The sequence below is a fragment of the Leptosomus discolor genome, chromosome 2, assembly GCF_034619465.1.
Source record: "Leptosomus discolor isolate bLepDis1 chromosome 2, bLepDis1.hap2, whole genome shotgun sequence".
NCBI classification, from domain to species: domain Eukaryota; kingdom Metazoa; phylum Chordata; class Aves; order Leptosomiformes; family Leptosomidae; genus Leptosomus; species Leptosomus discolor.
Window position 1 is genome coordinate 62678082 of NC_141392.1, and position 15503 is coordinate 62693584.

At 40.9% G+C, this 15503-nt stretch overlaps 1 protein-coding gene across 3 annotated transcripts in view; it reads right to left on the reverse strand.

Annotated features, from left to right (window-relative positions):
* ARFGEF3 (ARFGEF family member 3) overlaps positions 1 to 15503 on the reverse strand; it is a 92278-nt gene that overhangs the window by 46839 nt on the left and 29936 nt on the right. For 2 of the 3 annotated variants that reach the window (XM_086461193.1, XM_086461191.1), the window contains exons 5-6: positions 10102 to 10170; positions 715 to 837 (exon numbers count right to left, since the gene is read on the reverse strand). In XM_086461193.1, coding sequence (XP_086317319.1) covers positions 715 to 837; positions 10102 to 10170 — 192 coding nt within the window. Of the gene's footprint in view, positions 1 to 714; positions 838 to 7290; positions 7423 to 10101; positions 10171 to 15503 lie in introns of all 3 variants that reach the window. The other variant, XM_086461192.1, reaches the window with a different exon arrangement.

Consider the following 15503-nt stretch of genomic DNA (forward strand, 5'->3'; position numbering starts at 1 on the left):
TGTACAATCACTGTCCTTAAATTTCCTAATAAATAGAAACTGACTTTTACAAAGAGTACTTTTTTGATAATATGATAACGTACAAAGCAGCACGAACAAATGTAAGAAGCCAATGTAATTTCACATCAGCCCAGAATATTTACAGTTTTGCTGACAACATGCTGGGATTTCATTCAAACAGCTCTCATGGATTTTAATAATGCAATAAATAGAATTAACCTTTTCACTAACAACCAAGCATAGAATTTCATGAGTTTAAATTACCTTCTATAAAAAAAGTAAAAGAAAACCCTCAATTACACTTTTCTCAGTTGAGAATTTGTTTTGTTTACGCAAATATTGGTCATGCAAACACTTTTGGCAAAAGGATTTCAACAAACCTTAGGAAAACAAGCAAACAAAATAAAGAAAGGAAAAGGAAAAGGCTAAGGCAGCCTGACAACAGAACAAAGCCCCTTTTGTCTAATGGAAGGAGAAAAAAAAAAAAAAAATCAGCCAAGTAGAGCTGACAACATGAGAGCTGCGTTTCTGATAGACTGCTCTGAGGCAGGCACAGAGTCAGAGCCCCAAAAAAGCTTTTAAACAGGATTAATTGTGGAAGTGTCAAACAGAAGCCATAAGGCACAACAAGCCAGTACAATACACTGCATTCAGAGAAACAAAAAGGTACGCAGCCACGGACATGGAACCGTGTGTTGATGCCAGAAGGCTCACCATGTTTTCTTGCTTTTGTCGTAACTGTAAAGTCAAGTCACTCAACATTTGGCTGAGGGTTGCCCGCACAGCGGTGTTAATGCTCCGCTGGTGACAGCTAGATACATATGTCTCAATGCAAACCTGATGAGGAAACAAGATAGCAGTACATAGATATGAACTGTAACTTACCAGTAACACATTTTTAGGAGGATACCAAGGTCTCTCGCATGCAGATAGTCAGCCTTCCTTACTATTTCATATTGCTTTACTAGCACATTAGAAGTTCTCAGCAATATGGAAAACTGAGTAAGCAGCATCTAGAAGCAGCATGCAATTCATCGGTCTCACAGCTGCAGGAATGGTAGGGCAAAATCGGCAAAGTCTCCTTCTGTCAAACCCAAGTGATTTTGGCCTTGCTCTGTAGGTAATTCACTAAATGCTGCTTCAGTTGTTCATTTCTAGATACTTATTCATAACTATCCCTCTGCAAGTCTCTATCTACAATGTAGATACCCTCCAGTTCTTTAAGGTTGTATAAGTTGTATTTGTTGTGTAAGTTCATGCTTAACTCTTCCTCTGTTGTGTAAGTATTTGCCACTTTTTCTACAATTAATTATTACATACTGCAGCATATCTGAAAGGCTTGGAAGGCTTTTCCTAATACAGAAAATACCACAGTGCTTTATCAGAAGTAACACAAACGATTGCCTTTTAATAACCAGCAATCAAGCCAAGGGCTCCTCAGCTCAGAGATCCCACGGGAGCCAAGGTAGCAATGGAAGAACATCGACAGATCATCCAGTTCCCAGCTCCATGCCCAGCTGCTGGCAGTTTTTTGACACTGCTGGGACCAGAGTTGTGCTTGACTTTTGCCCCAGATGATGTTATACAAACAGTTGCCAAAGACAACGCAGCTAGGATCCTGGAGACAGCACGCTGTAAAATGCAGTTTCTATCCTTGATCAGATTTGCTGTGGCAAGTGTTGGTCTCTGTAAGAGCTGCTGTAGCTGTAGTAACCACTGTAACTACTGCACAGTAACTACTAAGTGGATAACGTGATGGAGCTGAGTGGGTTTGTGACAGAAATGTACAATACAGTCTTCTTGGGACTGTGATCCCAAGAAGCAGTTTTGGTCCTTTGGCTTACTGAGCTTCATTAACAACGACCATTTAAAAAAAAAAAAAAAGTAAATAACTGTTCACATACTTTTCGGTCTTTGTGTTTTTATTCTGCCATAGTTGGCATATATAGCTAGTGAGAAGAACCATGAATATAGATTAAACTAGGTGTGGAAAAAAAAAAATATTTAAAACCCATAAATACATAGTATACATTATATGCATGAGGAACACACATAAATGCACCTGGTGTACACTTTTGAATGAGAAGGATATTATATGATGTAAAGCCATTTTTATAGCTCCCTAATGAGGATGACTTTTTAAAAGGGAAAAATTTCACAGAATCACAGAATCACAGAATGTTGGGGGTTGGAAGGGACCTCAAAAGATCATCTAGTCCAACCCCCCCTGCCAGAGTAGGACCACCTAGAGTAGGTCACACAGGAACATGTCCAGGCGGGTTTTGAACGTCTCCAGAGGAGACCCCACAACCTAAAATTTAAGTAATCTGATTACATAGGCTAATCAGTATTGACAGAGGCACATGGACAAGACCCTTGATTGATTCTAACTCCTACTAAAATGAAACCAAGCTATTCCATTGACTAAGAAAGAAAGGGTGGGCTCAAGGCTATAAAGTTTAAGATGAACATGTTGCTGGCCCACTTCTGCATTTGTTAGAGTGGAGTGGAAAACAATATAGGTATGTTCCTAAAACAGTTCTGACCTCCTCACTTTGGGTGACCTCACATTTCAGCATTTCAGCAAAACCACAAGCACAAGAAAACATGACTGAGTTTCTTGGATACAAACTATATCTTAAGTAAAAGATCTAAGACATCATCACACATGGAAGCTACTTAATTATGGCTCTTGCCTTATTTTCCCTCATTTCCCAACTACACTGAGAGATAGTATTCCAGAGCTTTTCAAGGGTATGTATATTGCTCGTTATCTCACGCTAGAAACACTATGCAAATGACAAACTGATTATCCCCTTTTGTGGAATAACTGATAGAGATGACTTGGGAATTAAACCTATATTAAAGGTACACCGTTGTTCACACATTAAGGAAAGGTACAGAACAGAGGAACAGAGTGCAGTGGGTACGCAAGGAATCCGTTCCACAGAAGTTCCCCAGGCGACCTTGGGTGTTGGCAACATCAGGGGAGCTTGATGTGCTGACTCTTAACAGAAAACAGAATGGAGGTTGGAGCAGAGTGAAGACACCGCAGCCAGGTTCTGTGGTACCACCCCCGGGATGGGAACTTGATGGTACCATGGAACTGAGAAGCTGCATAATTGCTACCCTAGGCCAACACACTGTCATTTTTTGACAAAACACCATCCTTTGTGTGAACTTTGCTCACTATAGTATCATTTTAATACCAAAACACACCTCCATCCCAAGAGCTACCCACCTTCAAGGTATGACCACCTCTCACTGAGCTTGCGCTCTGAATTTTTCTAGTCTATATCCTTAAAAGTGAAGCAAAAGAACTTTACACCAATCATAACAAAGGTCTGTATGACTAGACTCACTCAAGCTCCACCTGAAAAGTAAAAAAATAGTATAAAAATAGCTTAAGAGAGGAGGATATGAGGGAAGATACCATCAATGACAAGTCACGGACATCTTAGACTTCTGGGATCAGTTAACAGGCTGAGCTTCTCTTCCCCCCCATAGGGACGCCTTTGGGTAAGACTCGAACACTTGGTCACACCGAGCACTCCCCAGGAAACTCGGAAATCTCTATAGAGTTGCTTTTACAGCTCAGAGTGCTGTATAGCCAGGCTGTGTTATTCTTATTTGAAATTTGCACAAGCTTTGCAGACAGTGAATTTATCACCGGCAATCCAAAGAACTTGTGTATCTGTCGCTGCCCCATTAAACTGCACTATCATTAATCTGGCCCTGGGAGCCCTTGTGAACGTGACCACACGTGGCCGTGATAGTTTTGTTGAATGCCGCTAGACTGAAGTGACTCCACAATCATGATAGTTCAATTATTAGTTTAGCCATGTGAGCTCTTTTGAACGTGACCACACTCCTACATGTGGCCATACTAGTTTCAAGTGCTGCTAGACTGATACTGGACACGAGCAGGCTCACAGAGTCATATAGGGCACCACTCAGGATCTAAGCCCAGCCACCCCCAGCTCTTCTGGTATCTGAGGACAAACTGGAACGCAAGGGGGTTTATTTTCTGCCAAATTCCTTTGCCCTTTAACACAACAGAAAACTGGCATCACGGACAGGATTGCCATGGATAAACTGCTGCAAAACTGCAACTGTGCCCCTTGCCCGGCTGGGAAGGAGCGGGTTCAAAAGTTTTGGAAGGATGAAGAGAAAGTGGTAGAACGTATTGAGCTGTGTCAGGCTGCGCAAAAGCTTGGAGTAAGAAAAGGTAAAGGTATCATTTGTGCAGTGTTAGGAGCCTGTTTGTCTTGTGCTCAGCAAGAAGCTAAGGAAGCCCCTGCTCCCAAACAGATTTCCAGTGTAGAATATGCAACTTAGAAATCGAAAATGAGGTGTTGAAGCTGTCATTGGCTTTTGAAGGGGAGACAGGGAAAAAACTAGGACTTCAAGTTGATAAGTTTGTGAGTGAAAATGAGCATCTTCTGAGTGAGAATGATAGTCTCAAATGAATCTTGGAACAGGTAAATCGGCTATTAGATAAGATGCAAACTTCTGCTCCAGTCAGGCAGATTCATGGATTAATGCGTTGCACAAACCTTAAAACTTAGAATGGAGATATTTGGTGTGATGATGATGATGATATCAAAGAGATCCCCGATTCCAAACCTCAACTGATTCCCTTATGACCCTTGGTTAAAACCTAGATCGCTGTTGATAGTGATGATGAGATTCACACTACTGTACGTACAATATTTGTACAAAATCGCCAGCGGAGTTGGTACAAATACAGGAGAAATACTCCAGGAGATCAGGAGTATTGGAAGTGGAGTATGTGTCACAAGTCTCTCTTGAGAGGGGAGACCGAATTATGTTAAGTCAGGAGGAAGCAGGAGGCTACTGGGGACCCAAGGTATTTTTAACCACCATGCCAGAAGATCATTATTATTCCTTAACTGCAAGAGCTGCATACTGGGTAGGTGGCATAGACCCTCAGGAGAGAGGGGAACTGTTGGAGATAAAAGCTACAGGCTACTCCAATCTGGCTGTGGCAGTACAGAAGGCAGCCTGCATACAAGCTGATGCATCAGAGAGATGAGTTAAGGAAATCCCCTCACCAGTGTTAGCTCCTATTGACCGGGCACGATTAACCCCTCTTATTCGCGGTCTTCATGATTGTCTCAAAATGTTCGTAGCAAATACTCAAGGTCGTATACAAAATGCGCATGCAAACGCTGGGTGCAGCTGTAAAAGGAGAGAGCACACCCACACATCCACTTGGAGTGAATTTGTACAAGAAAGAGACGGGTACAGGTGCCGAATGGGCTGGGTCAGTTTGTCCAGACCACGAGCTCGCCAAGTTCATACCCAAAACCATAAATTGAATGGGAAATTAAAATCTAATAAAGAACGGACTGAGTTGGGGCATAAAGCCCTGGATTTCTGTGTACCTCGACAATTCCTGCACGGTGCCTCTACGGAGAATCTAGGTACATTAATTCAATCTCTGCATAGACAAACTAACCCCACTGGGGAAAATTATCTAGCTGAAAAATCCTCGACCCATAATGAAGGTGCAACTTCTGTGCCAGAACACAATCTAATTGTCTGGTCAGAATCCTGACAAAATAAAACTTCCATCCTCGGGGAGGGCAGTGAGACACCCTGCCTGGCAGGTACTAACAATTCAATGGCTCTCTGATAAATGCTCTGAACCTATCATTGCCATTCCAGTTGGACCTCGGAAAGTACTGGCAAACTTTCTCATTGATAGTTGGGCCCAAATGTCACTAGTTACAAAAGAAACAGCACAAACCCTCAGCATAAAACCCAGCTGACAAAGGGTTAAATTCACAGGAATCGATGGTGTGATAAGGGAATGCCCCACTGCCAAAATCACCCTCTGGTTGCCTGGGGAACAGAGATTAACCAGGGCAGAAGTATTAGTTGGTGCTGCATACACTGACATTCTAGGATTTGATATATTGCATGGACGAATGTGGAAACTCCCAGATGGAACTGTGTGGAGTTTTGCAGGAAATAAAAAGCAATCAGGCACAATGAGATTGAGCCTGTTAGAAACATCTGTACCCTTACCCCACTCTATAATCACCAATGTTCGGCAGTATCCATTGCCAGACTGACAGGGTGATGACACAATTGCAAAAAAGAGACATCGCTAAAAGGACCCATTCACCCTACAATTCACTGGTGTGGCCAGTAAAAAAAAAACAAAACAAACAAACAAAAACAACTGAGTAATTGCATTTCAAGTGGATTATCGACATTTAAATGCTAATACTGCACCTTTATCTGCCGCAGTTCCAAACACTGTGGAAATAGTGACATTGATACAGGGAGATGCTCACCTTTGGATGGCTGCTAATACAATCGTACCAAAATTTCATACCAAGCCAGGCAAATATCTGACAGGATTTTACACTGGACAACCTGTACTGGTGAAAATGCCTCAGACTGGAACAGTACCAATGATACTAACTACATCCAAAAATCCCTCTGCATGGGAAGCCAGAGATTGCTCAGGAAAAGGTACACTGGATTAGCACCTGGTGGATTTCACCTTCTTTTTAACCCTGCTGGTCAAATATGACCAAGCATATTTTCTTTCCTTTTGTTTTCACAGGAATCCTGCATGAACTGCAGGTGGACAGATGAATTAGCCTACGCCAACTTTGAATGCATCCAGGGAATTTTGTCCCTCGTCTTGGCTGTAATACTATTTTTACTATATATGACTATCTGGAAACCCAGATTTTGATCCTGTGTTTTGCCCCGACTCTACAATTTCCTTTGATTTGTAGTCAAAAAAAGTCTTGAAAGACACTAAACAGGTTACAGTTGTACACATTTCAAGATATAAGGGACCAATTTGCCAGCACATCTCATTTTTGTTGCCCTTTTTAAAGATTCCAAGATTCCCCTCGAATAAATAAGGGATTTTATTTAGCTTGAAATCAATCAAGTCAGTGATGAAGATGGCCTTGTAACTTAAAAGAAGGTCTGGACCAACTCCGCCCATCATTCAGCTGTCGCCTGAACCCCAAAGCCTTTTAACCACGTACAGCCTTTCACAGAAGCCAAACCATTCCAGTGCTGCCGAGATCATTCTCTTGAGCTGTAAGTCTTTTTCTAGAGTATCTGAATTAACTGATGAAAATACTATTCTTAGAGGTAGGCTGACTTTCTGGAAAGAGCATAGTTGATATCTCCTTCTTCTCTCCCCTCCCCATGCCAGCTAATGAGCAACAGTACTGTCCACTCGAGCTCTGATCTTACAGAAGGCCTGTGTTCTAAAACAGCTGGGCAAGGTACCTTTTGAAAAGCCATTGATGAAGAAGCACCAGTAAAAATGCGAGAGCTCAGGGCCCCAAGGAGGTGTGCAATGGACATTTTGATCATTTCATGCATTCGGGGACTTCCAGATCTATGGCATGCAAAACACAACTAAGAGCAAAACACAGAAGGGTTAGCCAACGAAACACAACAGTCAAACAAAACAAACCTCCAAAGGTAGATGGGAGTAACAAATACACACAAAAAACCAAGCAACAGTATGAATTAAATATTCTTGCAGGGGTCTAGGCAAGCATGGGAATGTGCACAGAGCAAGATTTTGTCTGTTTTCAATACTATTAATACTTCAGCCACAAAGTATAGTACTTTCCATGTTGGATGCTTCCTTAATTTGAAGCTGATAATATTCAGAAAGATTTGGGGTGCCGTTATTTTGTACACATGAACTGAGAACAGTCAGGCAGTGCAAAATGGCCAGACTGTAGCCTTGTTTGTCAGAGAGATTCCTCAGAGAGTTCTACCAGTAATGCAGGCAGCACCTTTCCAACTCTGCAGTGGCTCCACTTTGCTACAGAGGTCACACTAGGAAAACTAAGAGACTGACTGACTTGGAAAGAAATACCAAATAGCAGGGGCGCTGGAGCAGAAAGCTCCTCTCTGCCACTTTTCCCTAAGAGCAAGTCAGAACAATAAATGCTGAGGCTAAGCAAATGCTGAACTGAGAAATAATTTCCTGTTTTGCACTACTTACACATTGCAGAATTCGGATACAAAAGCATACTGATTCCAGCTGTTAAAGTCTTTGCCTTACCTAAAACCTGGCCAGGAGGAACCCGAGGAAGCATGTACGTGCCTGGCGGGACTTGCTAATCAGAAAGACCTATGCATTCACTGAGGCAATATTTTCTCAAGGAGCGTGGGGAAAATATCTGTACCTCCAAACACTCCAAATAGGAACGCACATGCTCTGTATTACAGCTTGTTCCAGTTCCCTGAAGGAAATGGAAGGTTTGTTTGCTTTGCTGGCATATCTCATCACTTTAACTCCTGTTCACTTTAACAGAAAAAGGACAAACTATCATTGTGCTAATTTGTACAACTATACTAGCAAAGGTTTTTAGGAGCCAGGCCAGCCTTTTGGGAATGAAAGTAAAGTACAGCTAACAAGAACAGCAGAGTTTAAATCCAATCTGTGAAAGAAAACTAACATTTTTCAGGATACTTTAAATGAGTGACAACCCTGTTGTTATCCAAATTTACAGAGAGAACAGAAAATATGATTTCTGATACAGCTTATAGCACACAGAGCATGACTGACTGACTATCTTCCCCAGTCTTAGGCAGTGCTCTTAAATACTGAAATCTGAAGGTTTTAGAGCCATTAAATACTTTTCCCAGCAAGTATTTTGTCTAAGCTAGAGCTCTTTACCTACACCAAAGAGATGCACTAAGCTGAATTCATCAGCTTTTGCCTTTCATATTAGAAAGTCTGCTGAGAAAAACTGCAGCAGGAGAAACTATCTGTATTTTCTTCAGTTTGGGACACTAATATAAAGAGGGCTTAGTAAAACTTTAAAAATTGTGGCTTGCTCTAAACACCAATTCAGCTCATCCTTGCTGCAGCATCTACAGGTGGGGCTTACAAAGACCTCCAAAAATAGCTGTACCTTATGGTCTCATATAGCACAAAAGAAACAAAAGTCTAAGCTGTGCAGAACATCTGGAATGATTACTACTTTTTTTTATCCTATATCTGTTACATACACAAACTGTTTATGCTGTATCCTTGTCTTTTAAAGCCCTTTTGTTACAAACTGTCAGTTGCTCCCATTGGTTCCCTGCTATCCCTACAACCCCATTCTCAGCTTCCAACAGGACAATGCAAGGTCAATTTTATTCCCAAATTTAGAAAATACTGTAACTTCCAGGTAAAGTGAGGTATTTTCACATAGGATTTTTCTTTTTTTACAAAAAAACCCACCCAAAATACCAAAACCTGAGAAGGAACATGTCTCTAAATGCCTACATACATTTGAGTGTAGGACAGGTATATAACCTTTACATTGCTTCATGGACATTAGCTCTCCCCATACATTAACAATATAATTTTATCATATGTTCTGCACACAATAGCACATGCTGTGCAGGAGGATCAAGTGTTCCTGTGCATCTTCTCTAACCTGAACAAACAGCCCCTTGGCTTGCTACACACTGTACTAAAAATATCACCCATCTACAAAGGCTCACTTAATAGACCTGCAGGTACGTTTTTCTATAGCCAAAGCTTCTTTACAACTTAATTCAGACTAAAATCTAATGGAATAAAGGGAGAAGAGTTACAAATAGCACCAGGACAACACCATATATCTAGAGGTGTAATAAATCATTTACTTGGATGTATTAGGAAAAAGGCTAACACACAAGGCTAACAAGGCACATTGTGGCACTTGTGCTAACATGGCACATTATGGCCTACACATTTCTCTTGAGGAAACTTCATTAGTTTTAGACTTGCACCAGATAAGGAATCAGCACTCAAGGAAATTTTTCTATTGCAAGAGGCAAAGTTAAGTCAACATGATGAGTAGTAAACGTGCAATGCTGTAATATACAATTGTCAGTCAGTTTCCAAAAGTGCCTTCCCATGCAAGCCCATCAACCCTGACCTGTTTGCAACTATTTCTTCACACTAGACATAAGGTAATATCAGTCGTTAAGATGGTAATTGTGATTTGGACTAGTTCAGTTTCAGGGTATGTATGGAAGACATACTCTAGGTAGCATGGGAACGTTAAGTGACACAAGCATTGGTATGACAGAGGCACTTACCTCAGCAATCTTCAACACTGAACTTCCATTCAGCTCAAATGTGGAGGTATATGTTATACAGAGCAAGACCTTGAATCAAAAGAGAGGAAGGAAAGAAAAAAACTGAGTTTCATCTGTTATTGTCTCCCTTCCCCACCGATGTGCTTTTAGCCACAGCCCCTTTCATTTTTAGAGCAGATATCAGAAGCTTCTTAGCACCATGTGTTACTGGGACAAAGGAGACGGCACAATCAGCTTGCTTCCTCCTGAGAAGCTGCAACTGTTGGCCCCAGAGGTACAGCCCAACAGATTATTTCTCTCCATCTCCGATGTCTGATGATGGAAGGAAAGACAATCCAGTGATCAACTCTGGCACTGGACTTGATAGCTAGAATCCATTCATATTTTACCCACAAGTTTTCTGTGTTTTATAATCAGTCCTTTCATTCATTTCTATCAGTGTAACAAACGAGGAAGGAAAAAACGCATAATATACAAATTACTACTTAGGTGACACAGATACATACGTATTATGTGAAACCAGCCATTAATTATTGCTTGACATGAAGATTTCCCAGTCTAGGATGTTTCCAGTAAGTGTCTTATAAATAGTCATTTGATAAGGAGCAGCTAAAAAGCAATTAATAAGCCCCAATTCATGAGGGAAGGCTTGTCCTGTCTTGAACTCAGCAGGAGGAAGAACAACAAAAAGCTCCATCCAACGCCTTACTTTGAAGAGAAAGGGAGTGGGAATGTGATGTGATCTACCAGGGGTAGCGTGGTAGGTGAGTGCAGCAACATGGTGAGAGGTGCTGTGGTATGAGGCCTTCAGTGTCTGGAGATGCCCTCCCTCCCTCTCTGTCTTTCTTTCCAGTCCTTCCTGCACCACAGAAGACAGAGAGTCTGAGCTACTGTCCTCTCTCCTTCAAAGCATAAAATTCCCCCAGTGCCAGATTTTATGCTTTGCTTGTTCTGAAATAGCATGTTTTTCTTGGGATAAGCGTACCAGTAAATATTAATCACATTAACACTAATACATTGGTCCCTACAACTTCTCAGGGGCTGAGAACTACTATTCTCTGATTCACTAGGAAATTTGGGGCATCAGATAAGCTAGCATTACCGGCTGTTAGCCATTCCTCTTATTTATTACATGCTTTTCAGTGGTACTAGTTTTTTATTTTATGGGTAGGTTCTGTGACAGCTACTAATGCACAAGACCCTGAGGTAATCTCCTTAGTGTAGAATGCAATACCAACAAACAACTTTGCCACAGTGTGTCTGATCAGAGCTTGCAAGTTAAACTAAAAAAAGAAGGCAAAGCAACGCGGGTTTGGAAGGATTATTGCCCTTTGGTTCCTGTAAAGCATCATTTTTCTGACCCTTTACTGTGTCGTGCAGTTTCCACATTATGGTGCAACAGCAAAAAGTTATAATGTAACAACTTGAAGAACAAAACTATATCACCTCGGGTGCCAACTGTTTCTTCTCTCTAGGTAGTGATGATCTCTAGAGGCATCTCAGAGCCTTCACAAAGAACAAAAAAAATGCTGATCTGCAGGTTAACAGCAGCAGACAACTCTCATACAGCATCGCTTGGCATGCTGGAGCCACTGAACAGCCATCATTACTGCTGAATCGCTGCTTGGAATAATACTCTGCAGTTATTTTGCACCAGGGAGGGGGAAAAATCCATTACTTGAAAGCAGGCATTTAACAACTGTAGGGGAATTTGAATTCTCTGTACAAGAGCAGCTTTAGCTACTTGCTTTTACAGGCACAGGCAGAAGAGCCTGTCCATAGATGAGTGTGCCATTTTTCTGGAGACAGATATAAATAACTTTCGTTGAATTTTGAGAGTCAGACTGGAAAGGTTCCATGCACTGAAAAGCACTGTACCTTTACAAATGTTTTTCTCAGCAGAAAAACTGTATTTCACTACAGGATGTCACAGCTTACTCCAAGGTTGGAGGTTTTTTGGTTGTTATTTACTTCTTTGTTTTGCAAATAAAATACCAGTCAGGAGCTCAATCCTATTCTTACAGAAGATGGTTTTACTATAAAAAGTGTTCCAAGAAAACCATTATATAATGGCAATTTTACATTTGTCTATATATGTTATCTTGCCTTGACGCTCACTCAGTCCTTCATAAATAGGAGCTGAGTACTGTGGGTAAATACCAGAGGTAATGAGAGCAGAAAAGGACACACTACTCTTCTGAAGTAGTATAGCCCTGGACTATAGTATCTTTTTTAGGTATTTTGCATTTACCTTTACAGCAAAGCAAAGTTCCTGAGCCAAGTTTCTTCTTCATAGTTTCCCTTTTCTGTGAAGAAGGCAAAAGGGATTTTCTCATCTTAAAAGTGTTACACAGCTACCTCAGTAGTATGGGGAGAGATATCAGCTACAGAGCACTTGAACTTGCCGAAGAAGGAAATCTAATTCTGTTACAAACAATTAAGAATGCTGTGCTTTGTACTTCTTGATATGAACCCTACAAATTTCTCTGCAGTCCACTGCATTTACTGGCACATGGGCAAGTGCCAGTGATGAGGAACAGTGATCCCTTTTTTCCCGTCCACAGAGCAAATCCTACAGAATAGCTGAAAAGTAAATGCTCAGTTATAAAAACCCTCAATAATGTCATTTGGTTAATAAGTTATAAGGGCTGTTATTTCCACGTGCTGCTTAGTCCATACCCGCAAAATTTAAAACGTCAAAACTGAACAATTTTGGCACTAAGTGAATTCTAAATTACTCACCAGCCTCGCAGCCAGCCTAATTTTCTCAGCTGCTAACTACCCTGAAATTTTATTGACATTTCTAATAGTTGTGAGAGCTCAGCAGCTGCCTAAAAAGATATATTTGGTGTTTAAGGAAAAACTGTGATTTGCACTCTCCATACACTGCTGTGTAAAACACAGGTGTAGCGCACAGTTCATAAGCCCTGAGACAGACAACTGTCACCTCCCACTGACAAATCTCTTCATATCATACTAAGAGCCAAGATGGACAGCCAGGCCCATGATTAATCTTATTCAACAGCGTGTGTGTCCTGGTTTTCCTTACTCGTAAAACCTCATTTGCTGCATGTGATTTTCTGCTCTCTTGTACCATCTTGGCTTTGTACAGTTTGTTAATATCTAATGCTTTCCACAGACCAAAACCTGGGAGCCATATACTACAGTACATGGAATTATTGTAGTTTAGGCATTCTTATAAGCCCTTGCTCTTCAAAATCTCTTCTACCCCCTTCTCTTTTTTAGAGCTAAACTGTGAAAAGTTCACACATATATGCCTAATCCTTTCTGTCACAAGTGCCAATAACCTGCTTGTAACTGGTGAATGACAGAAAAGTCAGATATCAAGCACAGTAAGGAAGTGACGATCAGCTCTTTGCTATGAAGCAAGAGTGAATTTCAGCAAAAAGACTTAGTTTTGACTGTTACTTTTTCTATACAATGAGATCTGGGAACCTACTAGCTAGAGAAAGGGCATATGATCTGATGTGATCAAAAGACAGAAGCATAACAAGTTATCAGCAAGCATATTCTTGGCTTACTCCATTTGCCACTGTCTTCCCTCACAAATCATTTGTGAGATCTGAAAGATGGTCTCTGACCAACGCACAAGACTGCTCTCAGCTATGATTTCCATCAGCGCTGCTGCAGGGCTCATTTACCATCTTGGCAATGGTCCAGACACTCAACTCATGTGTCTTCCCATTTATGTGGAACAAACAGGAAGACAGCAGGCTACTCTTTTAGATTACTGGGTGAAAAATGGGATTAAGAACAAACAAACAAAATCAAACAATCATTCAGACCCACTAAAAACACTGAGTATCCAGACAGTATATCCCATAGGCCACTTAACTACACATGACGCTAACTCAAGCACTCTGTATTTAAAAAAAAAAGAAAGAAAAGAAAGATAGGTTTTCTTGGGCAATGACATTTTGTTTTTGCAACTGCTGGTAGCGGAAGCAGAAACAAATCTACAAAGCAATTCCTAGCAACATCTTCAGTGAAAAAAAAAAAATTTGAAAATCAGCATTTACTGCGTGTTACTGGGATGCGAACTTAATTGGAATGGACTCTGAAACACAAATTTTTTTTTTTTAAAGAAGGAACTTACCTGACTGTAGAGCTAGTTTCAAAGTCACAGAACCTCCAGGATGTTTTAACTGGCTCGCATTATCTTGCAAATGCCCAGATGAGATCACATTTCCATAAATGGCTTATCCATAATTAAAGTATTGATTTTAATTACTGTTGAAGCTCTGACTATCATGGAACAAGAAATACAATACCGGCTCCCTGGAGGTCCAGGGTACCAACTGTAGTAGAAGAGCGCACGCACAGATAATTTTCACGATAAGCAGAAAAAACCCAAAACAAAACCAACAAAAATAGGGTGCTTCTGATGATATAATGAAGGTCAATCAACACAAAACGTACATTGAACTGCAATGTAATTAAACTGACATTACAATGCCTATACCATATTTTAAGAGAGGTCTCTTGAAAAGGGAAGAAGAGGGAACATTTTTAGATTGTAAGACCGCTAAGCGTTGCCAGCCAAGTTCCTGAAATGCTTAGCACATATTTGTAGCAAAAGGCAATTCTCACGTTGAAGAGTTTATGGCGGAGTCACATCAAATAAACAAGGTGTGTATGAAAGTAAGTAGTATCCCCAAGATGGAGAAAGAAGGAAAAGGTACAAAACCTTAAAACAACTGCAATCTGTCATCACCTGAGGATGCTTCAGCACTTCACTGCATTTAAGTGCCAAGTCCAACATCCATACGCTACTGCTTTTCTTTTCTTATTCCAATACTCAGAGTCTCATTGGCAAAATCCCCTGAACATCTGTGTTTCTCCTACTTGGGATGCACGCGTACACTTTAGTCCTTAGAGTGCTGAATTTTGCAGCCACCTCTAATCTGGTTGTGGGATTCAAAAAAGCAGCCTCTCCTGACTTACTTTACTTGCAGGCTTATATACTTAGATGCAATATGTGCTCAGATGATTCTCAAATCCTCCCCCCCAGGAAGAAAAACCTAGCCAGAAGATAAGGCAAGATAACTCTCTACCTCATTCAGTAATTTGACATTTAGAGCTGTCATCCAGTATTTCTGCCCAACGGTTTGGACAGGAGGTGGAGGTGTCCTCCTATTCAGCAGAACAACTAGTAACCTGCTCACATCACATTCTTTGACCTTGAAGGAAAACAAGGGCAAGAGAAACAAACTGCATTAATGAACTCATGTACATTGTGTCATCATATCACTGTACAAAACAGATTTTAATTACAGAGGGAAAGGAGACAGGGTCTCCTGTGAAATCAGTAACCCATAAAACACCTTGCTATCACAGCAGCAACTTGTGGTCAGCATTATGAATGCACCAGGGCTTCAAAC